Consider the following 13441-nt stretch of genomic DNA (forward strand, 5'->3'; position numbering starts at 1 on the left):
TTGGGGGCTTCCTGGGTGGGTGTCCAGCCGGAGGACCAGAGAGAGGCTGCGGTCTTTGCCTAGAGGGGCTCTTGGGCTTCGGGGGCTTCCTGGGTGGGTGTCCAGCCGGGAGGACCAGAGAGAGGCTGCGGGCTTTGCCTAGAGGGGCTCTTGGGCTTCGGGGGCTTCCTGGGTGGGTGTCCAGCCGGAGGACCAGAGAGAGGCTGCGGGCTTTGCCTAGAGGGGCTCTTGGGCTTCGGGGGGGCTTCCTGGGTGGGTGTCCAGCCGGAGGACCAGAGAGAGGCTGCGGGCTTTGCCTAGAGGGCTCTTGGGCCTTCGGGGGCTTCCTGGGTGGGTGTTGCCGGAGGACCAGAGAGAGGCTGGGGCTTTGCCTTCCTCGGGGGCTTCCTGGGTGGGTGTCCAGCCGGAGGACCACAGAGAGGCTGCGGGCTTTGCCTAGAGGGGTCTTGGGCTTCGGGGCTTCCTGGGTGGGTGTCCAGCCGGAGGACCACAGAGAGGCAGCGGCTTTGCTAGAGGGGGGCTTCCTGGGTGGGTGTCCTGCCCCAGAGAGAGGGCTTTGCCTAGAGGGGCTCTTGGGCTTCGGGGCTTCCTGGGTGGGTGTCCAGCCGGAGGACCAGAGAGAGGCTGCGGGCTTTGCCTAGAGGGGCTCTTGGGCTTCGGGGGCTTCCTGGGTGGGTGTCCAGCTGGAGGATCAGAGAGAGGCTGCGGGCTTTGCCTAGAGGGCTCTTGGGCTTCGGGGGCTTCCTGGGTGGGTGTCCTGTCGGAGGACCAGAGAGAGGCTGCGGGCTTTGCCTAGAGGGGCTCTTGAGGAAGAGGGAGGGGGTCTCGGGGCTGGCTCTGCTCCTATCTCCCCCCTCCCCCCGTGTAGAGCAGTGGGCTTCCCCTCCCTTGCAACCAGTCCCCGCCAGTCCCGCTCTGCCCCCGGCCACCCACTTGATCTTCTGCTGCATGGCGGCCGAAGCCCGGTGTCCCTGCTTCAGCCTCCCGTACTCCTTGTAGCTGCGGTAGTATTGCTGGATCAGGACGGCGGCCCGGCGGCTCTGCCGGAACTTCTTCTGCTCGTAGTAGCTACGGAACTTGCTCTGGATCAAGATGGCCGCCTGCGTCATCTTCTTGTAGAGCGCGTACTGGGCCCGGGGAGGGAGGGAGAGAGAGGAGGAGAGAGGGAGGGGGGCTGAGTGCCGGCCATGGCCGCCGGTCATCCCAGCCTTCCCAGTCAAAGGCCTGTCCCTTAAGGGGAGGGGAGGAGGGAGGGAGAACATCCTACCGGCTCTCCCTCCCCCCCAAAGGCGTTTCAAACCACGGAGACAACGTCCCAGTTCAGGAGCCCTGAGGAGGGGTGTTGATTTTAACGGGGGGGTAAGGATAGGGCGGGTTGAGGGGGTTCCCCACCCATTCAAGGAAAGCCCCCCCCCAAAGCCAAAACCTCCTCCCCTCTTTCAACTTAGATTCCCCTCCCTCTGCTTCCGCTCTTCGGCTGCTCCGTTGCCCAAGCGGAGCTTGTCCTTTCTCGGGAGGGGGAGAAGAAAGACGACCCCCCTTCCTCTCTCCCCTCCCCAAACTCCTCCTCTTACACCGGCTTCTCCGGCCCCCACGGGCCTCCTCCTCCCCCCCCACTCCCCCGTGCCGGCAGTCCCGCCCTCCCGCCGAAGCCCTGAGCGAGAACCCCCATTTCCAAGGGATGGGATTCTTAGCGGTTCGCACCGGTTCTATAGAACCGGGGTTAGGATTCGGCCCAGTTTGGGAGAAATCGCACCACGGGCTGGCCTCTCCTCCTCCTCCCCTCTCCTCGCTCCTACGTAGCAAATTTGCTTAGCAAATTTGCCGAGCCGACACCTTTCCTAGCTTCTATTTTTCCAGGGCAGACTCAGGTAGCCGATGGCGGAGAGATAGATCTCTGAGGGAATCGGTGATTCTGCGAGCAACTCAATCGGCCTGCCCGCTTTGCCAGATTTGGGGGTAAAAGTTGTTTTTAAAAAAAATAAAAATTCAATATTGACATCCATGGTGTGTTGTGAGTTAATTTTGCGAGTTTGCCTGCAAGCTCATTTTATGGGACAGGCTCAGGTTGCAGATGGCGGAAAGATAGATCTCTGAGGGAATCGGTGATTCTGCGAGCGACTCTTATCGGCCTGCCTGGGCCTAATTTTGGGTCAAAGTTGTTCTTTTTTTTTTATACAAATTCAATATTTATATTCATGGTAATTTTTGTGAGTTTTCCTGCAAGCTAATTTTATGGGACAGGCTCAGGTTGCAGATGGCGGAAAGATAGATCTCTGAGGGAATCTGTGATTCTGCGAGCGACTCAATCGGCCTACCCGCTTAGCCAGATTTGGGGGTAACAGTTGCTTTTTAAAAAAATAAAAATTCAATATTGACATCCATGGTGTGTTGTGAGTTAATTTTGCGAGTTTGCCTGCAAGCTCATTTTATGGGACAAGACTCAGGTTGCAGATGGCGGAAAGATAGATCTCTGAGGGAATCGGTGATTCTGCGAGCGACTCTTATCGGCCTGCCTGGGCCTGATTTTGGGTCAAAGTTGTTCTTTTTTTTTTATAAAAATTCAATATTTATATTCATGGTAATTTTGTGAGTTTGCCTGCAAGCTCATTTTATGGGACAAGACTCAGGTAGCAGATGGCAGAAAGATAGATCTCTGAGGGAATCGGTGATTCTGCGAGCGACTCTTATCGGCCTGCCTGGGCCTGATTTTGGGTCAAAGTTGTTCTTTTTTTTATAAAAATTCAATATTTACATTCATGGTAATTTTGCGAGTTTGCCTGCAAGCTCATTTTATGGGACAAGACTCAGGTAGCAGATGGCGGAAAGATAGATCTCTGAGCGAATCTGTGATTCTGCGAGCGATTCTTATCGGCCTTCCTGGGCCTGATTTTGGGGTCAAAGTTGCTCTTTTTTTTTTTTTCAATCAAAAAAATCCCATATTGACATACAAGCCAGGGCCCGGCCAATCACGGGACCACCGAGCCACACCCACAAAATTAGGCCACGCCCACTGAACCGGTTTGTTAACGGATTTGAACCTCTCCCCCCGTGCCCACTTCCCGGCGTTACCTTCAAGGCGATCCAGGTCAGCTTGTAAGACAGGGAGAGACGGGAGGTTAGTTTTGGGTGGGGGCTCCTTGCAAGGGTGTTTTTGGGAAGGTTGCCTACCGCTAAATCCCGGCGGGGCCCTACCTGCTTGTACTTCCGGTAGCACCGCTGGATGACAGCCGCCGCCAACTCCTGCTGCTCCTTCAGCCGGCGGCCCTGGGGGTGTGTGTGGAAGAAAACCCGTAGAGGAGGAGACCGGGGGAGGAGGGGGTTTGTGTCAACCCCTTAGTCTCCTCTCCCCTCCTCCCCAACCCAGGCGGTCCGCTGTCTCCGCCGTGTCGGAGCGGAAAACGTCCGCCGGCGAGGCGTCACCTTGTACTTGCGGAAGGCCGTCTGGATGATGCGGGCGGCCTCGTAGAGCTCCCGCTGCTCGTGGTCGGAGAGGGTGAGGAGGGCGAAGTCACTCTCCATCTTCCCGTTGCCCGAGGAGGCGTTGAGGAACTCGGCCCAGCTGGCGGCCGTGGGCGGAGGAGGGAGGCGCTCCAAGGAGAGGTCCGCCAGGGGGCTGAGGCAGGAGCGCCCGGGGGCGAGGGGGACAGGCCTCTGGAAGGCAGAAGGGGGGGTGGCGGTGGGTGGAAAAAGGTCAGCCCCTCTACCCCCGAAAAATCTCCCCACCTCCCAAACCCGCCCTAGGAGGGAAGGACGGAAGGAAGGAAGGAGAGGAGGATGGAAGGAAGGAGGAAGAAGAGGAGGATGGAAGGAGAGGAGGAAGAAGGAAGGAAGGAAGGAAGGAAGAAAGGAAGGAAGGAAGGAAGGAAGGAAGGAGAGGAGAGGAGGAAGGAGAGGAGGAGGAAGGAAGGAAGGAAGATAGATAGATAGATGATAGATAGATAGATAGATAGATAGATAGATAGATAGATAGATAGATAGATAGATAGATAATAGATAGATAGATAGATAATAGATGATAGATAGATAGATAGATAGATAGATAGATAGATAGATAGATAGATAGATAGATAGATAGATAGATGCTTTCTGAGCCTGGGTGGTTTCCTTGCAGACGTTTCATGACCCAACTAGGGAATATCATCAGTGCTAGAAGGGAGAGGGGTTTGTGGAGAGGAAGGAAGGAAGGAAGGAAGGAAGGAAGGAAGGAAGGAAGGAAGGAAGGAAGGAAGAGGAGGATGGAAGGAGAGGAGGGAGGAAGGAGAGGAGGAAGGAAGGAAGGAGGAAGAAGAGGAGGATGGAAGGAGAGGAGGGAGGAAGGAGAGGAGGAAGGAAGGAGGAAGAAGAGGAGGATGGAAGGAGAGGAGGGAGGAAGGAGAGGAGGAGGGAGGAAGGAGAGGAGGGAGGAAGGGAGGAGGAGGAGGAAGGAGGAGGAGGAGGAGGGAGGAAGGAGAGGAGGAAGGAAGGAAGGAGGAAGAAGAGGAGGATGGAAGGAGCGGAAGGAATAAGGAGAGGAGGAGGAGGAAGGAAGGAGAGGAGGAAGGAAGGAAGGAGGAAGAAGAGGAGGATGGAAGGAGAGGAGGGAGGGAAGGAGAGGAGGAAGGAAGGAGGAAGAAGAGGAGGATGGAAGGAGAGGAGGAGGAGGAAGGAGAGGAGGAGGAGGAGGAAGGAGAGGAGGGAGGAAGGAGAGGAGGAGGAGGAGGAAGGAGAGGAGGAGGGAGGAAGGAGAGGAGGAAGGAAGGAAGGAGGAAGAAGAGGAGGATGGAAGGAGCGGAAGGAATAAGGAGAGGAGGAGGAGGAAGGAAGGAGAGGAGGAAGGAAGGAAGGAGGAAGAAGAGATGGAAGGAGAGGAGGGAGGAAGGAGAGGAGGAGGAGGAAGGAAGGAGAGGAGGAAGGAAGGAAGGAGGAAGAAGAGATGGAAGGAGAGGAGGGAGGAAGGAGAGGAGGAGGAGGAAGGAAGAAGAGGAGGAAGGAAGGAGAGGAGGAAGGAAGGAAGGAGGAAGGAGAGGAGGATGGAAGGCGTTGAGGAACTCGGCCCAGCCGGCGGCCGTCGGGCGGAGGAGGAGGCGCTCCCAGGAGAGCTCCGCCGGTGGGGTGGTGGCGAGGGGCCAGGCCTCTGGAAGGCAGAAGGGGGTGGCGGGAGGGGGTGGAAAAACCTCAGCCCCTCTCTCCCCCCAAACAAAAATCTCCCCCTTCCCAAACCCTCCCTCCGTCCAGGGGTCCCGTCCGCCCTTACCGTCGCTGAGGAGTCCGGGCAGCTGATCCACGTTCTCCAGGTAGCCGGCCAGCCAGGACATGGTCTCGTTGAGGCCCAGGGGGCGGAGCGTTCGCGGAGAGGGGCTTCCTCGGCGGCGCGGCCCGACTGGCCCTGCTTGATGTGCTCCGGAGTGGCCTCGATGATCTGCTTGGCCAGCGTGAGGGCGTCCACCTGCCGGGGAGGGAGGGGGGAGAAAGGAGACACCTGCGTGAAGGAGGGGCACAGACCTCTCAGGTGAGTGGGGGGCTTAGGGGTTAGGGGGGCTACTGCGGGATTGCGGGAGGGGCTCTCTCTCTCCCCAACCCCACCCCACCCAGGGGTGGGATTCAAACTTTTTTGGGGGTTCTGGGGAGGTGGGCGTGGCGCACACACCTTTTTGGGGGCTTCTGGGGCCCTCAGGAAGCCTCCCGGGGGAGCGTTTTGCTCCCCCAAAAGACTTCCTTCCCGGGGCTCAGGAAAGGGAAAATAAAAGGGATGGTGGGGAGGGGCTTCCTGCAGGCCAGGAAAGGGGAGAAAATTGGAGGGAGGGGTTCTGCCCTACGGAGCCTCAAGGAAGCCCGGGCGAAGCAGGAAGTAAGGGAGGGGGATCCCGGGACAGCTGGTCGTAGGAACAGCTCATCCTCCTCTCCTTCCTTCCTTCCGTCCTCCTCTCCTTCCTTGCTCTTCTTCCTTCCTTCCTCCCTCCTCTCCTTCCTTCCTCCTCTTCTTCCTCCTTCCTCCCTCCTCTCCTTCCTTCCTCTTCTTCCTTCCTTCCTCCCTCCTCTCCTTCCTTCCTCCCTCTTCTTCCTCCTTCCTCCCTCCTCTCCTTCCTTCCTCCTTCCTTCCTCCCTCTCCTTCCTTCCTCCTTCCTTCCATCCTCCTCTCCTTCCTTCCTCTCCTTACTCCCCTCCTCCTCTTCTTCCTCCTTCCTTTCTTCCTTCCTCTCCTTCCTTCCTCCTCCTCCTTCCTTCCTTCCTCCCTTCCTTCCTCCTCCTCTTCTTCCTCCTTCCTTCCTTCCTCTCCTTCCTCCCTCCCTCCTCTTCTTCCTCCTTCCTTTCTTCCTCCTTCCTTCCTTCCTCTCCTTCCTTCCTCCTCTCCTTCCTCTTCCTTCCTCCTCTTCTTCCTCCTTCCTTCCTCCCTCCTTCCTTCCTCCTCTCCTTCCTCCTTCTTCCTCCTTCCTTCCTCCTTCCTTCCTCCTCTCCTTCCTTCCTCCTCTTCCTTCTTCCTCCTTCCTTCCTCCTTTCCTTCCTTCCTCCTTCCTTCCTCCTCTCCTTCCTTCCTCCTCTTCTTCCTCCTTCCTTCCTCCTCTCCTTCCTTCCTCCTCTTCCTTCCTCCTCCTGCTCTCCTTCCTCCCTCTGCTCCTCCCTCCCTTCTTCCTTCCTTCCTCCTCCTCTCCTTCCTCCCTCCTCTCCTTCCTCCCTCCTCCTCTCCTTCCTCCCCTCCCTCCCTCCCTCCTCCTCCTCTTCTTCCTTCCTCCCTCCTCCTCTCCCTCCTTCCTTCCTCCCTTCCTTCCTCCCTTCCTCCTCGTTCCTTCCTTCCTTCCTCCTTCCTCCTCCTCCTCTCTCCCTTCTTCCTCCCCTCCTCCTCCTTCCTTCCTTCCTCCTCTTCTTCCTCCTTCCTTCCTTCCTCTCTTCCTTCCTCCCTTCCTCCTCCTCCTTCCTTCCTCCCTTCCTCCTCCTCTTCCTTCCTTCCTCCTCTCCTTCCTCCCTCCTCCTCTTCTTCCTTCCTCCCTCCTCCTCTCCTTCCTTCCTCCCAGGGGGATCCTCGCGCAGCCGCTCTAGGAACAGCCGACTGTCGGGAGAGGGGAGTGGGGGGGAAAAAGGGAAATCCCTCAAGGAGTGACTGAGTAGGGCAAGCAAGCGAGTAGCGACCGGGCGACCAGGTCCGGCGTTACGGCCAGCCAGAACTGACTACGGGCTCAGGGAGCCCTGCCAAATCCTTGCTAAACCGGGTCTCCTGAACCGGCGCGAACCGGCAGAGTAACCCCCCGCCACTCCCGCTTTGCCGGACCTGCAGGACCCCGTCTCCGTCAGCCGCTCCTCGTTCTCGGCATTCTCCCCGTAAGCCAGCAGCTCGGGCTCCAGCTCGGCTTCGTGACCTCCCGGGGTCCCCTCCCCGTAGCTCAGGAAGAAAGAGGCGGGCGGGAGGCCCGGAGGGCTGGCGCCTTCCGGCAAGGACCAGCCCTCCAAGCCGGCGGGAGCCGAGCCGCCCTGACAGACGTCCATGGCTCCCTCGGCCTCGGGACTGTAAGCCGGCGACTCCGCAAGGCCGACCCGCTGGAATAGGCCGAGGTGACGGAGAGGAGCCTTCCGACCGCTCCGACGTGGGAGGAGACTCCGCTGGCGGTGCTGAGCCCTGCGGGAAGAGAGAGAGAGAGAGAGAGAGTCCGGTGCGCGCTCGGCCTAAACGGTTGCCGTGGGCCGCTTCCCGCCGGGGTGGGAAAGGTAGCCGCTTACCTGTGTCCGGGCTGGCCGAGAGCGGGGAGGCGACGCGCAGGCCCTCGGTGGGGTTCGGGAGGCCGACCGCGCCGGATTTGCCGGCCGCCTCCGCCGAGGGCGCAGCCTCCGGCGGGAAGGGTTCCTCCTGGCGCTGGAGGTCCTCCAGGCACGTGGCCAGCTTGACGTGGCCCCGGGAACGCGCCACGGCTAGCGGAGGCGGCCTAAGGAGTCCGGGATGGCCAGAGCTCGCCGGTTCCAGCGGTAGAGGAGCCGGGCGGCCTCCAAGTGGCCGAGGGCGCAAGCCCACATCTAGGGGAGGAGGGGAAGGGGGAGAATAAGAAGGAGAGCCAATGGCGGGAATCCGGCCGGACATCCCCCTCCCCACCGTCCTCCCCCCGCTCCCCCCCCACCCAAGAGTCACTCACCAAGGGGTGCAGGAAAAGTGATCCACGTTGAGGGGATCCACCTCTTGCTCCAAGTCCAGATTCTGGGCGTTGACACTCCTGGGGGGCAAGCGGAGCCTCAGGAAATGGCGGGGTGAGGGGGGAAGTGGGTGGGGGTGGGGGGCTTCGGTCTTTGCAGCCCAGTAAACCCCCCATTTCAGAGTCAAGGGGCAGGTTTATCCCAGTAGAGCGGGGGGGGAGGAGGTCTTGCAACTTGACCGCTTGAAAGACTTGTGGACTCCAACTCCCAGAATTCCTCCTCCTGTCAGGTGAGCTGAGGGATTCTGGGACAGGTGGAAGTCCTACCAGTCTTAAACTGGCCAAGGCCCCTGAGATATAGAGATATATCCCATAAACTCAATTTTAAAATCAGAGTAAAATCAGATCAGCAGAGTGGGAAGGGACCTTGTAGGTCATCTAGTCCAACCCCCTTCGGCCCTCAAATACTGGAAGGCTGCTCTCCTGCCTCCCCTGGTCCTTCTTTTCCTTCAAATCAGATTTTGAGTTGGAAGGGACCTTGTAGGTCATCTAGTCCAACCCCTGCCCTCAAATATTGGAAGGCTGCTCTCCTGTCTCCCCTGGTCCTTTTGTTCCTTCAACTCAGATTTTGAGTTGGAAGGGACCTTGTGGGTCATCTAGTCCAACCCCCCGCCCTCAAATATTGGAAGGCTGCTCTCCTGTCTCCCTGGTCCTTTTGTCCCTTAAAATCAGATTATGAGTTGGAAGGGACCTTGTAGGTCATCTAGTCCAACCCCCTTCGGCCCTCAAATACTGGAAGTCTGCTCTCCTGTCTCCCCTGGTCCTTTTGTTCCTTCAACTCAGATTTTGAGTTGGAAGGGACCTTGTAGGTCATCTAGTCCAGCCCCCGCCCTCAAATATTGGAAGGCTGCTCTCCTGCTTCCCCTGGTCCTTTTGTTCATTATAATCAGATTAACAGAGTTGGAAGGGACCTTGTAGGTCATCTAGTCCAACCCCTTCGACCCTCAAATACTGGAAGTCTGCTCTCCTGTCTCCCCTGGTCCTTTTGTTCCTTCAACTCAGATTTTGAGTTGGAAGGGACCTTGTAGGTCATCCAGTCCAACCCCTGCCCTCAAATATTGGAAGGCTGCTCTCCTGTCTCCCCTGGTCCTTCTTTTCATTAAAATCAGATTATGAGTTGGAAGGGACCTTGTAGGTCATCTAGTCCAGCCCCCCGCCCTCAAATATTGGAAGGCTGCTCTCCTGTCTCCCCTGGTCCTTTTGTTCCTTCAAATCAGATGATGAGTTGGAAGGACCTTGTAGGTCATCTAGTCCAACCCCCTCTGCCCTCAAATATTGGAAGGCTGCTCTCCTGTCTCCCCTGGTCCTTTTGTTCCTTAAAATCAGATTATGAGTTGGAAGGGGCCTTGTAGGTCATCTAGTCCAACCCCTTTGCCCTCAAATATTGGAAGGCTGCTCTCCTGCCTCCCCTGGTCCTTCCTTTCATTAAAATCAGATTATGAGTTGGAAGGGACCTTGTGGGTCATCTAGTCCAACCCCTTCTGCCCTCAAATACTGGAAGGCTGCTCTCCTGTCTCCCCTGGTCCTTTTGTTCATTAAAATCAGATTATGAGTTGGAAGGGACCTTGTAGGACATCTAGTCCAACCCCGCGCCCTGAAATATTGGAAGGCTGCTCTCCTGTCTCCCCTGGTCCTTTTGTTCCTTAAAATCAGATGAACAGAGTTGGAAGGGACCTTGTAGGGTTTGGCCATGTGATCTCGGGAGAGGAGGGGGTGTTAGTTGACCGTTGGGACTCCCTCCTTTCTGGCTTGGCTCCTCCACTCGGGGTGGGCGTAGGGGGCTCCTGGGTGGGAGTTCCAGACTGGGTGGAAAGCAGCTTTCTGGGCAAGGAGCGCTCCTCCCCTCAAAAGGGCCGGGAAGGGGGACTCACCGCCACTTGATGAGGGTCTCGATGAGGCGGGTGTAGCCCTGGGCAGCCGCCAGGTGGAGGAGGGTCATTCCCCGGAAGCTGACGTGGTGCACCAGGGTCTCCGAGCGAAGCCACGATTGCGAGAGCATCATTTTCTCGCAGACGGCCACAATGCGCTCCTCAAAGGAGTCGGAGGTGGGCTAGATATTTTGGGGGAAGGGGAGGGGCAGAGGGGGGTTTACTGGCAGCTTGGAAGCCCTTCCAGGCTCTTTCCCCCCTCTCATCCCCCAAAATGCCCAACCGCCCAACACACCACACGGACTCCCGAGACACCTCGGCCGTGCCTCGCTGTCGAACGCACCACACAGCCTCCCGAGACGCCTCGGCCATGCCTCGCCGCCAACGCACCACACAGCCTCCCGAGACGCCCTCGGCCGTGTCTCTCGCCCAACGCACCACACAGCCTCCCGAGACGCCTCGGCCGTGTCTCGCTGTCGAACGCACCACACAGCCTCCCGAGGACGCCCTCGGCCGTCGCTGCCCGACGCACCACACAGCCTCCCGAGACGCCTCGGCCGTGCCTCGCTGCCCGACGCACCACACGGCCTCCCGAGACGCCCTCGGCCGTGCCTCGCTGTCGAACGCACCACACAGCCTCCCGAGACGCCCTCGGCCGTGTCTCGCCGCCCAACGCACCACACAGCCTCCCGAGACGCCCTCGGCCGTGTCTCGCAGTCGAACGCACCACACAGCCTCCCGAGACGCCTCGGCCGTGCCTGCTGCCCGGCGCACCACACAGCCTCCCGAGACGCCCTCGGCCGTGCCTCCTGCCCGACGCACCACACGGCCTCCCGAGACGCCTCGGCCGTGCCTCGCTGTCGAACGCACCACACAGCCTCCCGAGACGCCCTCGGCCGTGCCTGCTCGTCGACGCACAACACAGCCTCCCGAGACGCCCTCGGCCGTGCCTCGCTGCCCGGCGCACCACACGGCCTCCCGAGACGCCCTCGGCCGTGCCTCGCCGCCCAACGCACCACAGAGCCTCCCGAGACGCCTCGGCCGTGTCTCGCCGCCAACGCACCACACAGCCTCCCGAGACGCCCTCGGCCGTGTCTCGCTGTCGACCGCACCACACAGCCTCCCGAGACGCTCGGCCGTGCCTCGCTGCCCGACGCACCACACAGCCTCCCGAGACGCCTCGGCCGTGCCTCGCTGCCCGACGCACCACACGGCCTCCCGAGACGCCCTCGGCCGTGCCTCGCTGTCGAACGCACCACACAGCCTCCCGAGACGCCTCGGCCGTGCCTCGCTGTCGAGCGCACAACACAGCCTCCCGAGACGCCCTCGGCCGTGCCTCGCTGCCCGACGCACCACAGCCTCCCGAGACGCCTCGGCCGTGCCTCACTGTCGAACGCACCACACAGCCTCCCGAGACGCCCTCGGCCGTGCCTCGCTGTCGGACGCACCACACAGCCTCCCGAGACGCCTCGGCCGTGCCTCACTGTCGAACGCACCACACAGCCTCCCGAGACGCCCTCAGCCGTGCCTCGCTGTCGAACGCACCACACAGCCTCCCGAGACGCCTCGGCCGTGCCTCGCTGCCGAACGCACCACACAGCCTCCCGAGACGCCCTCGGCCGTGCCTCGCTGCCCGACGCACCACACGGCCTCCCGAGACGCCCTCGGCTGTGCCTCGCTGTCCTAGGCACCCCACGGCCTCCCGAGACGCCTCGGCCGTGCCTCGCTGCCCGACGCACCACACGGCCTCCCGAGACGCCCTCGGCCGTGCCTCGCTGCCCGACGCACCACACGGCCTCCCGAGAGGCCCTCGGCCGTGCCTCACTGCCCGACGCACCACACAGCCTCCCGAGAGGCCCTCGGCCGTGTCTCGCCGTCGACGCACCACACAGCCTCCCGAGACGCCCTCGGCCGTGCCTCACTGCCCGACGCACCACACAGCCTCCCGAGAGGCCCTCGGCCGTGCCTCGCTGTCGAACGCACCCACAGCCTCCCGAGACGCCTCGGCTGTGCCTCGCTGCCCGACGCACCACACAGCCTCCCGAGACGCACCACACGGCCTCCCGAGACGCACCACACAGCCTCCCGAGACATCCTTGGCCGTGCTCGCTGTCGAACGCACCACACAGCCTCCCGAGACGCCTCGGCCGTGCTCGCTGCCCGACGCACCACATGGCCTGCCGAGACGCCTTGGCCGTGCCTCGCTGTCAACGCACCACACAGCCTCCCGAGATGCCCTCGGCCGTGCCTCGCTGTCGAACGCACCACACAGCCTCCCGAGATGCCTCGGCCATGCCTCGCCGTTGAACGCACCACACAGCCTCCCGAGACGCCCTCAGCCGTGCCTCGCTGCCCGACGCACCACACGGCCTGCCGAGACACACCCACAGCCTTCCAAGATGCCTCGGCCGTGCCTTGCTGCCCGACGCACCACACAGCCTCCCGAGAAACGCACCACACGGCCTCCTGAGACGCCTCGGCCGTGCCTGCTGTCGAACACACCACACAGCCTCCCGAGACGCCCTCGGCCGTGCCTCGCTGCCCGACGCACCACACAGCCTCCCGAGACGCCCTCGGCCGTCCCTCGCTGCCCGACGCACCACACGGCTGTGTGTGGGGGTCTCGACTCTACCGGGAACCCTTCCCGACTGGGGATGATGGAGTCCGTAGTGCCCGCCCTCTCCTCTCACGAGGGCTAGGCACGTGTGTGGGCCAGGCGGAGGCAGGCTATGCCCCTCGCCCAGGAGTCTCAAGCTGCTGATGTCAATGGAAAGAATTCGGCGCCATTCAACGGACGGGGCCGGGGTGGGGGGTGGGCAGACAGAGAGGGGGGAGGGGGTGGCCCAGCTGCCTTCCTGCCTCCCTAATCTCACCCAGAAGCCGCCGGGGCCTTATCTCTCCAGCTCCAGAATAGCTGGGCTGGCGGTTCCCACAGAGGTGCCAATCTCCGGCGAAACCCGAGATCCAGGGTGGATGGCAGGAGTTGTTGGGGGGTCCCGCCCGCGCACTAAATATATATACGGTGCGCCTCCATCCCAGACGCTGCCTGGGTTTGCAGGACGGGGGAGGGAGGGAGGGGTCACATCAGCAAAAATAAAATAAAAGAGAGACACCCCTCCCCACGATCCACCGCTCCCCACGAGCCGAAGGGCCGAGGAATCGCCTCCCTCTCCTGGCTCAGCTCCTGCGACGCCGTCGCTCTGTGTCCCCCGCCAAGGCCCAGTTTCCCTGCCCCACCTGCCCTTCCAGGAGGGGCCCGGCGGGACCTACGCCAGGGGCCCCCCTGCCGGTCCTTCCCCACCGCCTCCAGAGGGGAGGGGAGGACGGGGGGGAGAGGGGAAAGAAGTTGACTTTTCGAGGGGGCGACGTGGGAAGGGGGCAGCCCCACGCCCTTGGAGGAGAACCTCACGGAGGGGA

At 60.9% G+C, this 13441-nt stretch overlaps 1 protein-coding gene across 1 annotated transcript in view; it reads right to left on the minus strand.

Annotated features, from left to right (window-relative positions):
* Positions 1-13441, minus strand: part of LOC113432200 (calmodulin-binding transcription activator 2-like) — a 36958-nt gene that overhangs the window by 2840 nt on the left and 20677 nt on the right. The window contains 12 exon segments of the mRNA XM_087947063.1: positions 933-1127; positions 3196-3267; positions 3424-3662; positions 5246-5317; positions 5320-5428; positions 7247-7257; positions 7260-7499; positions 7502-7591; positions 7693-7890; positions 7893-7983; positions 8096-8177; positions 10028-10206. Coding sequence (XP_087803189.1) covers positions 933-1127; positions 3196-3267; positions 3424-3662; positions 5246-5317; positions 5320-5428; positions 7247-7257; positions 7260-7499; positions 7502-7591; positions 7693-7890; positions 7893-7983; positions 8096-8177; positions 10028-10206 — 1578 coding nt within the window.

This window comes from Notechis scutatus, chromosome Z (genome assembly GCF_049901735.1).
Source record: "Notechis scutatus isolate UNSWTSFEM ecotype Mainland chromosome Z, rNotScu1.2, whole genome shotgun sequence".
Lineage (NCBI taxonomy): Eukaryota > Metazoa > Chordata > Lepidosauria > Squamata > Elapidae > Notechis > Notechis scutatus.